This window comes from Pelophylax lessonae, assembly GCF_965119305.1.
Source record: "Pelophylax lessonae genome assembly, chromosome: 5".
Classification (NCBI taxonomy): Eukaryota; Metazoa; Chordata; class Amphibia; order Anura; family Ranidae; genus Pelophylax; species Pelophylax lessonae.
Genome location: NC_138772.1, coordinates 121,960,024 through 121,973,656, shown reverse-complemented (window position 1 = coordinate 121,973,656; position 13,633 = coordinate 121,960,024). Strand labels below are relative to the sequence as shown.

The 13,633-nt window shown below is 42.7% G+C and overlaps 1 protein-coding gene across 1 annotated transcript in view; it reads left to right on the top strand.

Annotated features, from left to right (window-relative positions):
- Positions 1 to 13,633, top strand: part of LOC309555492 (ATP-binding cassette sub-family B member 5-like) — a 301,162-nt gene that overhangs the window by 272,362 nt on the left and 15,167 nt on the right. Inside the window, exons 34-35 of the mRNA XM_082257527.1 lie at positions 3,211 to 3,311; positions 3,914 to 4,054. Of these exons, the coding sequence (XP_082113653.1) occupies positions 3,211 to 3,311; positions 3,914 to 4,054 (242 nt within the window). The remainder of the gene's footprint in view (positions 1 to 3,210; positions 3,312 to 3,913; positions 4,055 to 13,633) is intronic.

The following is a 13,633-nucleotide window of genomic DNA, read 5'->3' as shown; positions in this document are numbered from 1 at the left end:
TGTTGGGCCACCTAAAAGGACAGGCCATCAGCTTTTCCATCATGTTTTTGTACCATATGTCTTGCTATTGGTCTCTCCTTTTTTAATACCACATCATTTATGTGTTCATTGGACAAGTCATCATCCAACACAACTGAAGAGGGGCATACCCACAGGCCAGTTTATGCAGGCAGGAAGGAATTGCTTTCCAGAGGAGGCATTTAGAACAGAGAGCATGCAGCTTGCTGATTGCTTCAGCAAGAGAGGTTAAAAGCTGAACGATTTAGAAAGATCCTATAAGAAAGTTAGAGACATCCCAAGAATACAGTTGTTAAACCCAAAACGAAAGACAAGAGATGAGACAGGGAGCATGAGAATAATTGGCACCTATTGCAGACAATCTAGTCAGATTTACAATATTCTCAAAAGATATTGGCACATGTTACATGATGATAAGGATTTATCACAAGCTTTACCAGTAAATTCTCATGACACCTATAAGAAAGGGAGTAGCCTCAAGGATATGCTGGTTCACAGCCATTATGAGGAAAAAAGTCCCAGACTGCAAGCTTCCTTGACTTGGTCACTAGAAAAACCTAAAAGAAGTTATGAATGTGGTCACTGTAAAGCCTGTAGATATCTACCAACAGTCAAAAACTTCATCAATCCAAAAAATTTAGAAAAAAATTGATAATAAATCCTTCTATATTTGTAGCATGGAGGCTGTAATATACAGTATGTAGTCAAATTCCCCTGTCCCCTTCTCTATGTTGATAAGACAATCCACCAACTGAGACGCAGGCTTTTGAAACACATAAATGATGTGGTATTAAAAAGGACAGACCAATAGCAAAACAAATGATACCAAAACACAATGGAAAAGCTGATGGCCTGTCCTTTTGGGTAGTCCAACAAATTAAATTGGGTCAAAGGAAAGGAGATCTAGATAAGAAACTACTAAAAACAGAAGCCAAATGGATCTTTCAGCTAGGATCACATGCCCCATAGGGAATAAATTAAAGTTTTACCTACCTATGTTTTGTGGGAGAATAGTTTTTGATAGCATCTGCAAATTATCTATAGAGTGATTTGGTTAAAGATTTGTGTAAACCTTTAATGGTGACTGGTAGGAAATATTTCTACAATAGAGTCATTTAGAAGGTGATAAAAGTGGTACAAATATAGAATGAGTAAGACTGAAAATAGTGAAAGTGGGGGATTTATTTTCCCCATCATTCTGAAGGCAAAAACATTCTATTTACAATCTACTAGATGGCGCTGTTGAGAAGTACCTATAAACAGAAGCTGTAGACAAGCAGAGTTGCCATTTGCCATGTGGTGGTTACAGAACTTTTCTTTTCGAGTACTTATTTTATACACCCCCTACTAAGCCCTTTTTTAGAGTGAAACATGTAGGGTATTTTTCTTAGTGAGTTTGGGTGCATGATTACATTTAGGTATGGTATTTTGGTTGGTGGGGAGGGGTTTTATTTCTAAGTTGTTCTCATATCTCCTTGTTATCAATGGCCAGAAGTCAGTGTTTTATTGCAGTCGGGACGCTTTTTAAGTCCAGGAAGAATAGAAAGTAATATACTGAACTTAGGAGCATAGAGTAGGGTAATTTCTACCCCTATGCTTCCTTTTTTGTACTTTAGTTGTTTACTGTAGTATAGACAGAGCCACTAAGAGGAGATAGAGTTCAATGACAAACTGAGGTAGAGAGGTATCTCTCAGTTCACCCCTCCCTTCCTATAAGTAAGAAACACACATTAAAAATATCTACTTTAATAAAGTCCTAATCATTCTTAGGATTTGTCCCTAGGTTCCCTGGTGTTTGGTCTCATCTGACCCGAGCACCTTCTTTCACATGTTTGCTGTGTCCCCCCACATGGCTTCTCGCAAACTGCAAACAGGACTTCTTATGGCTTTCTTTCAACAATGGCTTTCTTCTTGTTGGTCTTCCATAAAGGCCAGATTTGTGGAGTGCACAACTAATAGTTGTTCTGTGGACAGATTCTACCACCTGTGCTGTGGATCTCGGCAGCTCCTCAAGAGTTCTCTGATTAATGGTCTCCTTGACCCGCCTGTCAGTTTAGGTGGACGGCCATGTCTTTGTAGGTTTGCAGTTGGGCCATTCTCTTTCCATTTTCGGATTATGGATTGAACACTGCTCCGTAAGATGTTTAAAGCTTGGGATATTTTTTTATAACCCAACCCTGCTTTATATTTCTCCACAACTTTATTCCTGACCTGTCTGGTGAGTTCCTTGGCCTTTATGATGCTGTTTGTTCACAAAGGTTCTTGAACAAACCTCTGAGAGCTTAAGATCCCGTTCACACTGGGGCGACCTGTCAGGCGACCTGGTCACCGCAGGTCGCCTGCCATAGAGAAGCTGTGCACCCATTCTAATAGGAGCGACACAAGTCGCTCCGACTTAGAAAAAGGGTCCAGAGCTTCTTTGGAGCGACCTGCATTGATTTCAATGTTATGTAGTCCGTGCCGGCCGCTCCGAGGTCGCGGTGCGAGCTGCGCGCCGCGACCTGTGAGGTCGCCCCGGCAAGTCGGATCACCCCAGTGTGAACGAGGTCTCACAGAACAGCTGTATTTATACTGAGATTAATTTACACACAAACAGACTCTATTTACTAACTAGGTGACTTCTGAAGGCAATTCGTTCCACTAAATTTTAGTTAGGGGTATCAGAGTAAAGGGGGCTGAATACAAATGCACGCCACACTTTTCAGATATTCATTTGTAAAAAAAATTTGAAAACCATTTATCATTTTCCTTTCACTTCACAATTATGTGCCACTTTGTGTTGGTCTATCACATAAAATCCCAATAAAATACATTTACGTTTTTGGTTGTAACCAAAATGTGGAAAATTTTAAAGGGTATTAATGCTTTTTCAAATCACTGTATTAGGCCTTTACCATACACAGGAAGATTTAACTGACAGTAAAATATGTGTTTTGATATGTGCTGGAAATCGAACCCCACCCATAGTTAAGGGCCATATACACTATAAGATTTTCTGAAGACCTTTTCCTTCAGATTTACCTTTTCTATATAGTGCAAGGGCCTGCCAGATTGCATACAAATTGAAAGGCTAAGCAAACCCAGCCACTGGCAAATATTTATAAGCAACATGTTTGTGTTTTCTAATACAACACTGCAACCTAATTAACTAATAGCTTGAACAATTTAAACTATTTTTGATTGAATAATTAGATTGCAACGGAAGCAGTGGATAACATCCGAACTGTTGTGTCACTGACTAGAGAGAGAACCTTTGAAGAGATGTACTCCGAAAGCCTACAAAAGCCCTACAGGTCAGATTTTTGTAATTATTACATGATTGTTAGTATTACCGTGAGCATTTTACATCTCCTCATTCCGGAAATGTATTATTGACAGGTCACGTTTCCTGTGCCACCCCATGACCATAGAAATTTACAGGTCAATGCATCTTATGAAACAATTTGTGAGATCTTTAAAAAACGGAGATAGAGTAAGAGAGATCACATGTTGTGATCAATTGCTTTTTTTCATCCAGTGGTTCTTTACTTTCCTGCATGGTTGCAATCTGTGCTTTTTATACACTTCTTTTGCTGCCCATATTTCAAGGGAGTCAAAGATTTACATTCTGACCTGGACAATCCTCTTGTTCCTAAATTGTTTCTTTATATTAAGAACTGCAAAAAAAAAGAAGATACCCCCGGGCCAGCAGATTTGATAAACATCCACTGGACAATGCCCGGTCAAGTGCAGCAGACTTTTTGCAAACTCAATTTGCTAATAAATATCTGGTTTTCCAGATATTTGACTATTAAATCAATTAGAAATTTACTTGAAAAAGATAAATGATTTTTAAATTAATTTTTCGTTTCTCTCAATCAAATTTTCATTGTCGCATTTTCAACTGAAATTTTAGGAACTCTCAGCGTAAAGCTCAAGTGTATGGCATCTGTTTTGCATTCAGTCAGTCATTCATACATTTCACCTACGCTGTAAGTTACCGCTTTGGAGCATATTTGATTGAAGCTGGCAGGATGAATTCAGAAGAAGTATTTCTGTAAGTATCTTATTGTGTTTTGTATATTCCACTATAATTTTTTCTATGCTACATTTCATCTGCACTGAAGGAAACAATGTAAGTCATTACTATACAGGAGCTGTATAACTTTAGAAAGATGCATGTGAAAGTTATCATTTAATCTGGAATTTATGTGCCTGCTCAGGAGACCAGGCTTTTTCTAAGGGCTCTTTCACACGGGCTTTCCGTGTGAGAGCTCCGCTGCGGTCCTTTTTTTTTTTTTTTTTTTTCACGGAGCGGATGACATTTCTGTCATCCGCTCCATAGGTCCGCATATCATCCCATCCGTTTGCGGATGATATGCGGACCTAATGTAAGTCTATGGCATTGCGGATGTCAGCGGATGACACCGCTGACATCCGATTTTCCTTCCTTTCCGTTTTTTGAACGGAGGAAAAATAGGGTTCTGTTCCGTTCGAAAAAACGGAACAGAACTGAAAGGAAGGAAATCGGATGTCAGCGGATGGTATTCCACTGACATCCGCAATGCCATAGACTTACATTATGTCCGCAAATCATCCGCAAAAAAATAGGATGATTTGCGGACATACGGAAAGCCCGTGTGAAAGAGCCCTAACACTTTTTGTTTACAAGTAAAAATCAGTATTTTTTGGTAGAAAATTATTTAGATTCCCCAAACATTATATATATATATATATATATATATATATATATATATGTATGTGTGTGTGTGTGTATATATATATATATATATATATATATATATATATATATATATATACAGTATCTCACAAAAGTGAGTACACCCCTCACATTTTTGTTAATATTTTATTCTATCTTTTCATGTGACAACACTGAAGAAATGACACTTTGCTACAATGTAAAGTAGTGAGTGTACAGCTTGTATAACAGTGTAGATTTGCTGTCCCCTCAAAATAACTCAACATCGAGCCATTAATGTCTAAACCGCTGGAAACAAAAGTGAGTACACCCCTAAGTGGAAATGTCCAAATTGGGTCCAAATAGACATTTTTCCTCCCTGGTGTCATGTGACTCATTAGTGTTACAAGGTCTCAGGTGTGAATGGGGAGCAGGTGTGTTAAATTTGGTGTTATCGCTCTCACTCTCTCATACTGGTCACTGAAAGTTCAACATGGCACATCATGGCAAAGAACTCTCTGAGGATCTGAACTAAAGAATTGTTGCTTTACATAAAGATGGCCTAGGCTATAAGAAGACTGCCAAGACCCTAAAATTGAGCTTCAGCACGGTGGCCAAGACCCTACAGCAGTTTAACAGGACAGGTTCCACTCAGAACAGGCCTTGTCATGGTCGACCAAAGTAGCTGAGTGCACGTGCTCAGCTTCATATCTAGAGGTTGTCTTTGGGAAATAGATGTATGAGTGCTGCCAACATTGATGCAGAGGTTTAAGGGGCTCCCGTCCCCGATCATCAGTGGGGAAGCCGATGCAGGTGTCAGGACACCTGCGATTGCTCCCAACTAAGAGAGAAGGACGGTCGGCTGTTGTAAACACAGCCTACCATCCTTCTCCCTGAAATGATCACAGAGCTCATGTGATCCTGCTATATAGAATCGCATGTCTCTATGATCATTTCACAAGTCCAACCCCTATACAGTTAGAATCGCTCCCCTAGGGTCACATTTAACCCCTTGATCACCTATACTGTTAACCCCTTCCCTGCCAGTGTCATTATTACAGTAACAGTGCATATTTATAGCTGTACTGTAGTAATGTCACTGGTACCCCCAAAAGTGTCAAAAATGTCAGTCAGGGGTCCGATCTGTCCGCTGCAATGTCGCAGTCCTGCAAAAAATCGCAGATCGCCACCATTACTAGTAAAAAAAAAAAAACATTAACCACTTGCCGACCGCCGCACGACTATCTACGTCGGCGGTCAGCCCCTCACAGGCAAAGTGACGTAGGGCTACGTCACTAGCTTGTGAGGGTCTAGGGAGCGAGCGCGCGCCCCCGGAGGCGCGCTCCCGCTCCCGAGTGGTCACGGACCCCCCCGCGCGTGTGACCGGCGGACCCGATGTCCGCCGGCCACTCTGCGATCGGCGGGAGAGAGGGAGAAAGTCAGGCAGCTTGTGTAAACAAGCTGCCTGTCATTCTCCTCGCTGTATGAGAGCTGATCATCTGGATCTACTATGTAGATCCGTTGATCACTCTGCATACAGCTGAAGCCCCAGCCAATCACAGTTAGAATCACGCCCCTAGGGACACACACAGCCCCTCCCTCTCAAATAAAGTTAACCCCTTCACTACCAGTGTATTTTTACAGTAACAGTGCATATGTATAGCACTGATTACTGTAGAAATGTCACTGGTAACCCCAAAAGTGTCAAAAATGTCAGTCAAGGGTCCGATCTGTCCGCCGCAATGTCGCAGTACCGCAAAAAAAATCGCAGATCGCCGCCATTACGCGTTAAAAAAAAAACAACAAAAATGACAAAAATCTTTCCCTTAGTTAGTAAACGCAATAACTTTTGCGCAAACCAATCAAAATACGCTTTTTGCGGTTTTTTTTACCAAACATAGGTAGCATAAAACAAATTGGCCGAAAATTTTAAAAAATTTTGATTTTTACATTTTTTTTGGGGGGAATTTCATATAAAAAAAAGGGAAAAATATTGCTATTTTTGCAAAATGGACGCTCTTTTTTTGTTTATAGCGCGTGATCAAAAAATCGCACAGGTGATCAAATACCGCCAAAAGAAAGCTCTGTTTGTGGGAAAAAAAGGACGCCAAATTCGTTTAGGTACAGCGTCGCACGACCGCGCAATTCTCCGTTAAAGTCACGCAGTGCCGAATCGCAAAATACCCCCTGGTCGGAATGGGGGTAAAATCTTCCGGGGCTTAAGTGGTTAAAAAATGACATAAATCTTTCCCGTAGTTAGTAGACGTGATAACTTTTGCGCAAACCAATCAAAATACACTTATTGCGATTTTTTTTCACCAAAAATATGTAGCAGAAAACAAATTGGCCTAAAATGTTAAAAAATTTTGATTTTTAAATTTTTTTTTGAGAATGTCATATAGCAGAATGTGGAAAATATTGTTTTTTGTTTTTTTTTTTTTCAAAATTGTCGCTCTTTTTTTGTTTATAGCGCAAAAAATAAAAAATTGCACAGGTGTTCAAATTATCACCAAAAGAATGCTCTATTTGTGGGAAAAGAAGGATGTCAATTTTATTTGGGTACAGCGTCGCACGACCGCGCAATTGTCCGTTAAAGTAACGCAGTGCTGAATCGCAAAATAGGGCTTGGTCATTAAGGGGGCAAAGTTACAGAGGAGGTCTGGTGCTAGAATTTCTTCCTCTCTCTCTGATGTTTGTGGCAACACTTCACGCTGTTTATGTATGCATACGAGACCATCGCATGCATTCACCTTTGTGTGCTAGCATGGGGGGATGGGGTCACTTTAATTTTTTTTTTTACACTGTTTCTTCCAGTGGATGGCAGGAGGGGACGCTGGACTAATTAGCTGCTTGGATAGTTTATTCAAAAAGCCAGCCACTGGCTTTAAAAAAACAATACCGGGATGATGCCTGTAGCTGCAGTCATCATCCCAGTACAACCACTTAAAGCCAAATCAGGTACATGTACATGATTTGACATTAAGTGGATAATGAAGCGGTGCTAGCCTTTTCCTTACAAATCCCCTGGAACACCTAAAATACCACTAAGAAACTGCTATATGACTCAGCGTTCATATATTCTTCATTGTATAAAGAAATAAAGTAATCTTCTTTGCGATTTTACATGTGAAAGGTTTATATAAATGGAGAACAGGAGGAAGAAGAGAAGGGAGGATTCTGCTGGAGCTGGCAAGAATAGTACACACTGAGATACATTTGCTAACTTGTCTGACTAGCCATTCCTCATAGCAGTGGCCAGCTGGAGGTAGTAATGTCTACATATGGACAAAATATTGTCTCTTAGGATGCCAAAATGTTTGTCATCTTCGATTAGTACTTTAAAGCCCAACCTAACTTTTAATTCATATCAGCTAACTACATTCTAGGTGCATGAAGACAAAGAGTGTGAAAAGTCCTATTGCTAATTTTTCCTTAGAAACCAGCCACAGCCTAAGTAGAAAAGCCTGACCTCTGTCAGCATGCTGCAGGGAAAGACCCTTGCAGTGAGTGTGGAATCGTGAGTAGGTGCTCCCCTCTCGGTCCCCTACTCACCAGAAGCCAAATAATAAACTGCCTTAGGAATAGTCCTTGGTGGTAATAACCTCGAGGGACCGCCAGCCAATAGGCTTTAATGGTTCTCTGCAGCTCACAACTTCCAGGTATTGCTCATAGGTTACAAGAAAAGAGAAGTACTATCATCATGCAGTATATCAAAGCTTTATTTGCTGCGCAATAAAATAATAAAGACACCGGAATTAGGCAGACCTTAAACATCCAGAATAAATATAATATAAGAGTAGGATTTAAAATACATTGCTATCAAGGATCATTTGATAAGTAGGATCGGCATCCTTGTGTTTATAATAGAGGGATAAGGGTGGATTTAGATGGCGATTAACAGGAAGTATACCGCATTGAGAGTCCTAAGATGGCGGTGTTCTACTTCCGGTTCCTCCAGGTGTCCGCAATAATGTAATAGTGTAAATCATATAAATAGTAGTACGTGCTCGTGACGCATCCGCTTTTGATAACGCTCTGATTGGCGGAGCAAAACGCGTCAAGCCGTCCGAATACGTACTACGCAAAGTCCGGCCACATCCGACTTCCGGTTTCCAGGTACACGGGTGAAGCGCACGGCCATTTGTTTGGCGGCCCGTGGGATTGTGAAAGACGTACTTATTACTGCAACACTGTAAGTGTATTTTTATTATGCGCAACGAATAAAGCTTCGATATACTGCACGATGATAGTACTTCTCTTTTCTTGTAACCTATGAGCAATACCTGGAAGTTGTGAGCTGCAGAGAACCATTAAAGCCTATTGGCTGGCGGTCCCTCGAGGTTATTACCACCAAGGACTATTCCTAAGGCAGTTTATTATTTGGCTTCTGGTGAGTAGGGGACCGAGAGGGGAGCACCTACTCACGAGTATTGAGCACCGGCACCTTATATGAGCACGCAGCACTTTTATCTTATGTTTGGCACAAAGACTTTCACTATAATACCACATAATTGATTGAAGATTATATGAACTCTCTCACAAGAATTAATTTGGAAGATATTTATTTATTTATTCATTTATTTTTAGTCACTTAAGTAATTTATATATTGTACCTTTATGCACATATCTGTAAAGATTGTATAACTGTTGTACTCGGTACAGTTCAGGCACTAGCACTTTTGGCACATTATTGTTGATCAGAAATATTAATTTGATTATATATACACTAGGCACATATTTGGTAGATAAGCAGCGCAGGTACTTTATTATTTCATTTGTTTAAAAGGCACCCCCCTTTTACCAGCAGCAGCTTATTAAATATTTATACATTTATTTATTTATTTTAGTAGGTATAATCCTAAGCGCTAGCCTCACGCACCTTAGTGAGTGTGGAAGCAATGGTCTCTCTTTAAAGGTACATGTCTTCAGCTGAGTCAGAATATTAGCTCTCCAATCAATGCTGATCATGAGACTTTCTGAATGTAGAGCTCTAGCCCTGACTCAGAAAGGGGTGTGATGGACCCTTGCAGAGAGACCACTGCTTCCACACGGAGAGCAAGGGTCTTTTTCTACAGCATGCTGGCAGGAGAAAAAACTTTCTACTCTGACTTTGGTTGTCTTCTAAAGAAAATGAACTGTAAGACTTTCAACACCTTTTTGTTTTGATGCACCTGTAATGTATTTAGGTGATTTAAGCTGAAAGTTAATTTGGGCTTTAGAGCAATCAAGATCAAAGTTCAAACAATTGCTAAAGTGAACCTGTGACCAGCATGTGGATATTCAAGTGTTTACACATTCTTAACAAGTAGCAAATTAGATATAAAATCTAACTGATCTCACTGACTTCTGTAACTGCAGGCACAGTGGAGCAGTTTATCCTCAAACCTTACAGAATAAGCTGTCAAAGTTGTTCTTAGCAGTTCAGCTTACCCTGTTCCCCCTTCCCACAGCTTCTGCTCTGTATTTATATTGAAGATTGAAAGGCTGCAAAGTAACTGCTGGCAAGGGTGAGATGAGCTGGTCTTAGACCAGCCTTTTTCAACAAGGGTGCTCAGGCACCCTGAGGTGCCTTCAGATTTCTTCAGGGGTGCATTGGCAAATTGCCTAAAAATTGCCCAGAAATTGTATACAAGCCAGTGGGTGGATAAGACCTCCAGAAAGAAAATTGCAATTCATGGCACCTTGCTCCTGCGCTCACAATCAGGTTCTCAGACTGCCTCTATACCGGGACTATCACTTGATTACGCCCATTGGGCAGTCCCAGGGGGTATACTCCCACTTCCTGCTCTAGCTCTTCGGTTTTTATTTGCCTAGTCAGAAGTAAGGAAGTTCCTGGGATCTCTGGTCCTTGCATTTTTTCCTTTTTTAAACTGAATTTTTTTCTTCTTTTATTATTTTCTGTTACTGTGAGAAGTACAATCAACTGCCGGACTGGGCGACGCACTGGATATCCCACCTGTGTTGGACTCTCAGGTGTCCAGGCTGAATAAATCCACCCTAATTCTGGTGGAGGAGTTTCCAGTTTTAAAAGATCCTTTTGACAGGAGAGCCAAGAGTTTGGTCCGCCACATGTTTACTGTGGCCGGTTCGGTCCTTAGGCCGGTGTTCACCATAGCATGGTGTCCCTGACTTTTCCGAGTGGGCAAAGCTTTTGCGCCAGGATCTGGAGGGAGAACAGATTCCTCCTGCCTTTGTGGAGCTGGTGGACTAGTTGATCCAGGGGTTGCAGTAATGCCTCTCTGGATGCGGCTCCCTTAGTCTCTGGGCTGTCCGTGACAGGAATGATCCTTCGGCACATGATATGGCTAAAATGCTGGTCTGAGGACCAGACTTTCCAGAAGGCCTAATGTGATCCTCCCTTTGTGGGGAATCGTCTTTCGGAGCCTCTCTTTAAAGACCTCCTCCGCAGGTTCCATGAGGACCTGGGCTGGTTTGCCGAGAGTGGGTCCTTCCAGACCTACAGACAAATACCCCTTCTCCCTGAAGGGGCGCTCTCATCCGTATCTGGCTTGGGGGAGGACGTCTTCGCTTCTTTCCAGACCCATGGACCTCCCTGACTCAAGACAAGTGGGTCCATGAGCTGATTCGGTCGGCTACAAGATCGAGTTTTTCGGACTTCTCCATCAGAGAGGTTCCTTCCTTCCAGCCTGTGTTTATCCCCAGACCGCCTGCGAGGTCTCTTCGGGTGGTGCAAGACTTGCTACTACAAGGGGTGATTGTTCCGGTCTCAGAATCTGAACGTTTCATGCTTGCAGGTCCAAGGAAGGAAAGCGAGGTATGTCCAATCTTGGACCTCAAGCTCTGAACTTCTTTGTGCGGGTACAGATGTTTCGAAAGGAGTCTATTCTTACGGTAGTGGCATCCCTAAATCAGGGGGATCTTCTGGCCTCTATCGATAGTAAGGACGCTTACCTTCATGTTCCTATATAGGTCGTTAATCCTAGCTTCCTCCGCTTGCTGTGGGCGAGGAGCATTATCAAGAGGTCTCACCTCAACCCCTCCGGTTTTGGCAAGTGTTGGCCCTGGTGTTGGCATTGTTGTGCCAGTGGGGGATTGCGATACTGGAGCACCTCGATTATCTTCTCCTGCGAGCAGAGTCTCTGACTGCTCTGGAGGACAACTGGGAGATTACTGGGGGGACTCTGCAGGAGTTTGGTTGGAAATTAAATTTCCAGGTATTGGCTCTGGTCCTGTCCACCTAGTTGGACTATCTGGGTCTGTTCTGAACTCAGCCTCACCCAGGGTGTTCCTCCCATGGGACAGGTTTCTAAAATCTGTCCACATGATCTCTAGACAATCTGATCCTGTTAAGCCAGGGTACGAGAGGGTCCTTGATTCGGTGGTTTTGCTCTTCGACAGGGTAAATCTTCCTTCCTCTGTACTGGACGGTGGTCACCACGGATGCCAGCCTGTCCGAGTGGGGTGACGTTTTTGGCACGGATTGTGTTCAGGGGGTCTGGACTCTGAAAGAATTCAGACTACTGATCGATATACTGGACATTTCCTCCTAATGTGTTTCATCAGTTGTGTCCCCAGTGGGGAACTCCCGATGTGTTCCTGTTGGCCTCTGTTCTCAACAGGAAGGTGCTTGGGTTTGTGACACGGTCTCAGGATCCTCTGGCCGATGCCACAGACACACTGGTGGCTCCTTTGAAGAGCGTACTTTGCAGATGTGAATCTCTTGGGGTTCACCCCTGCTCCTTTTCTGTGGCTTGGAGTTTGGCTTTCCTCCAATGAGGTGTGGAGCAGCGTCTGGCCTCGGGTACCACCAAGTGCCAGGTTCGGCCATGGCGGTTTCCTTTCATCTTCTTTGGCTATGCTTTCTGTTGTTTGCACCTTTGTTCAGGGGGTTTGCCATGTGGCTCCCCCCCAGTGAGGTCTCCATTGCCCTCGGGGGATCTCAACTTGGTGCTCTCGGTTCTTCAGTAACCGCTGTTGGAAAATAGTTGCGAAATTCCTCTGCTTACATTGTCCCAGAAGGTAGCCTTCTTATTGGCTTTTTCTTCTGTACGTAGGGTGTCGGAGCTGGCAGCTTGTCTTTTCGTTCACCTTAGTTGGTGGTTCACGGAAATGAAGTGGTGTTTCGGCCCTACCAGTCGTTCCTTCCTAAAATTGTCTCTGGTTTCCATTTAAATAAAGGCATTGTGTTACCTTCCTTGTGTCCTAAGCCTAAGCACCCTAAAGAGATTGCCTTATATTCTTTGGATGTGGCTCGGGCAATCAGGGTGTACCTGGCGGCGACTGAGTCATTCCGAGAATCGGATTCCCCCCGTAAGAAGCTGGCAGCGTCTGCTGCGACCATTTCCAGATGGATTAGGCAGACGGCAGTGCAGGCCTATTCCATTAAGGGTCAGGATCCTCCTTTCCCGTTTAAGGTGCATTCTACATTGGCACTTAGTGCCTCTTGGACCCTCCGTCATCAGGCGTCAGTGGTGCAGGTTTGCAAGGCGGCCACCTGGTCATCCGTGCCTATTTTCACAACATTTTTTAAGGTTGATGTGTTGGCTGTGGATGCTTCCTTTGGCCGCAAGGGTTTGCAGGCTGCTGTTGAAGAGGATTAGTCCTCTTTGAGGGTGTACTTTTTTGTCAGGTGATCTCCAGTTGTTCCTGGTTGAGCTCCTGTTTTACCTGATTGGCTATGTTTAGCCTTTGGGAAGTATATTTATTGCTGTGTTCTTCCCACCCCTCATGTTGACACTGCTTTGGGACATCCCAAGGGTCAATGAAGATATGGAGCTGTGTCTGTCAATGAACGAAAGAGAAAACTGGATTTTTGTCTTACCGTAAAATCCTTTTTCTAAAGTTCATTGACAAGACACAGCACTCACCCCTCTATTGAGTTGGGGATCATGTTCTTCTGACACTGCTTGTTACAAAACTGAAGAACTAGAGTAAACCCCCTGGGACTGCCCTATGGGCGTAGTCAAACTCTTTTAA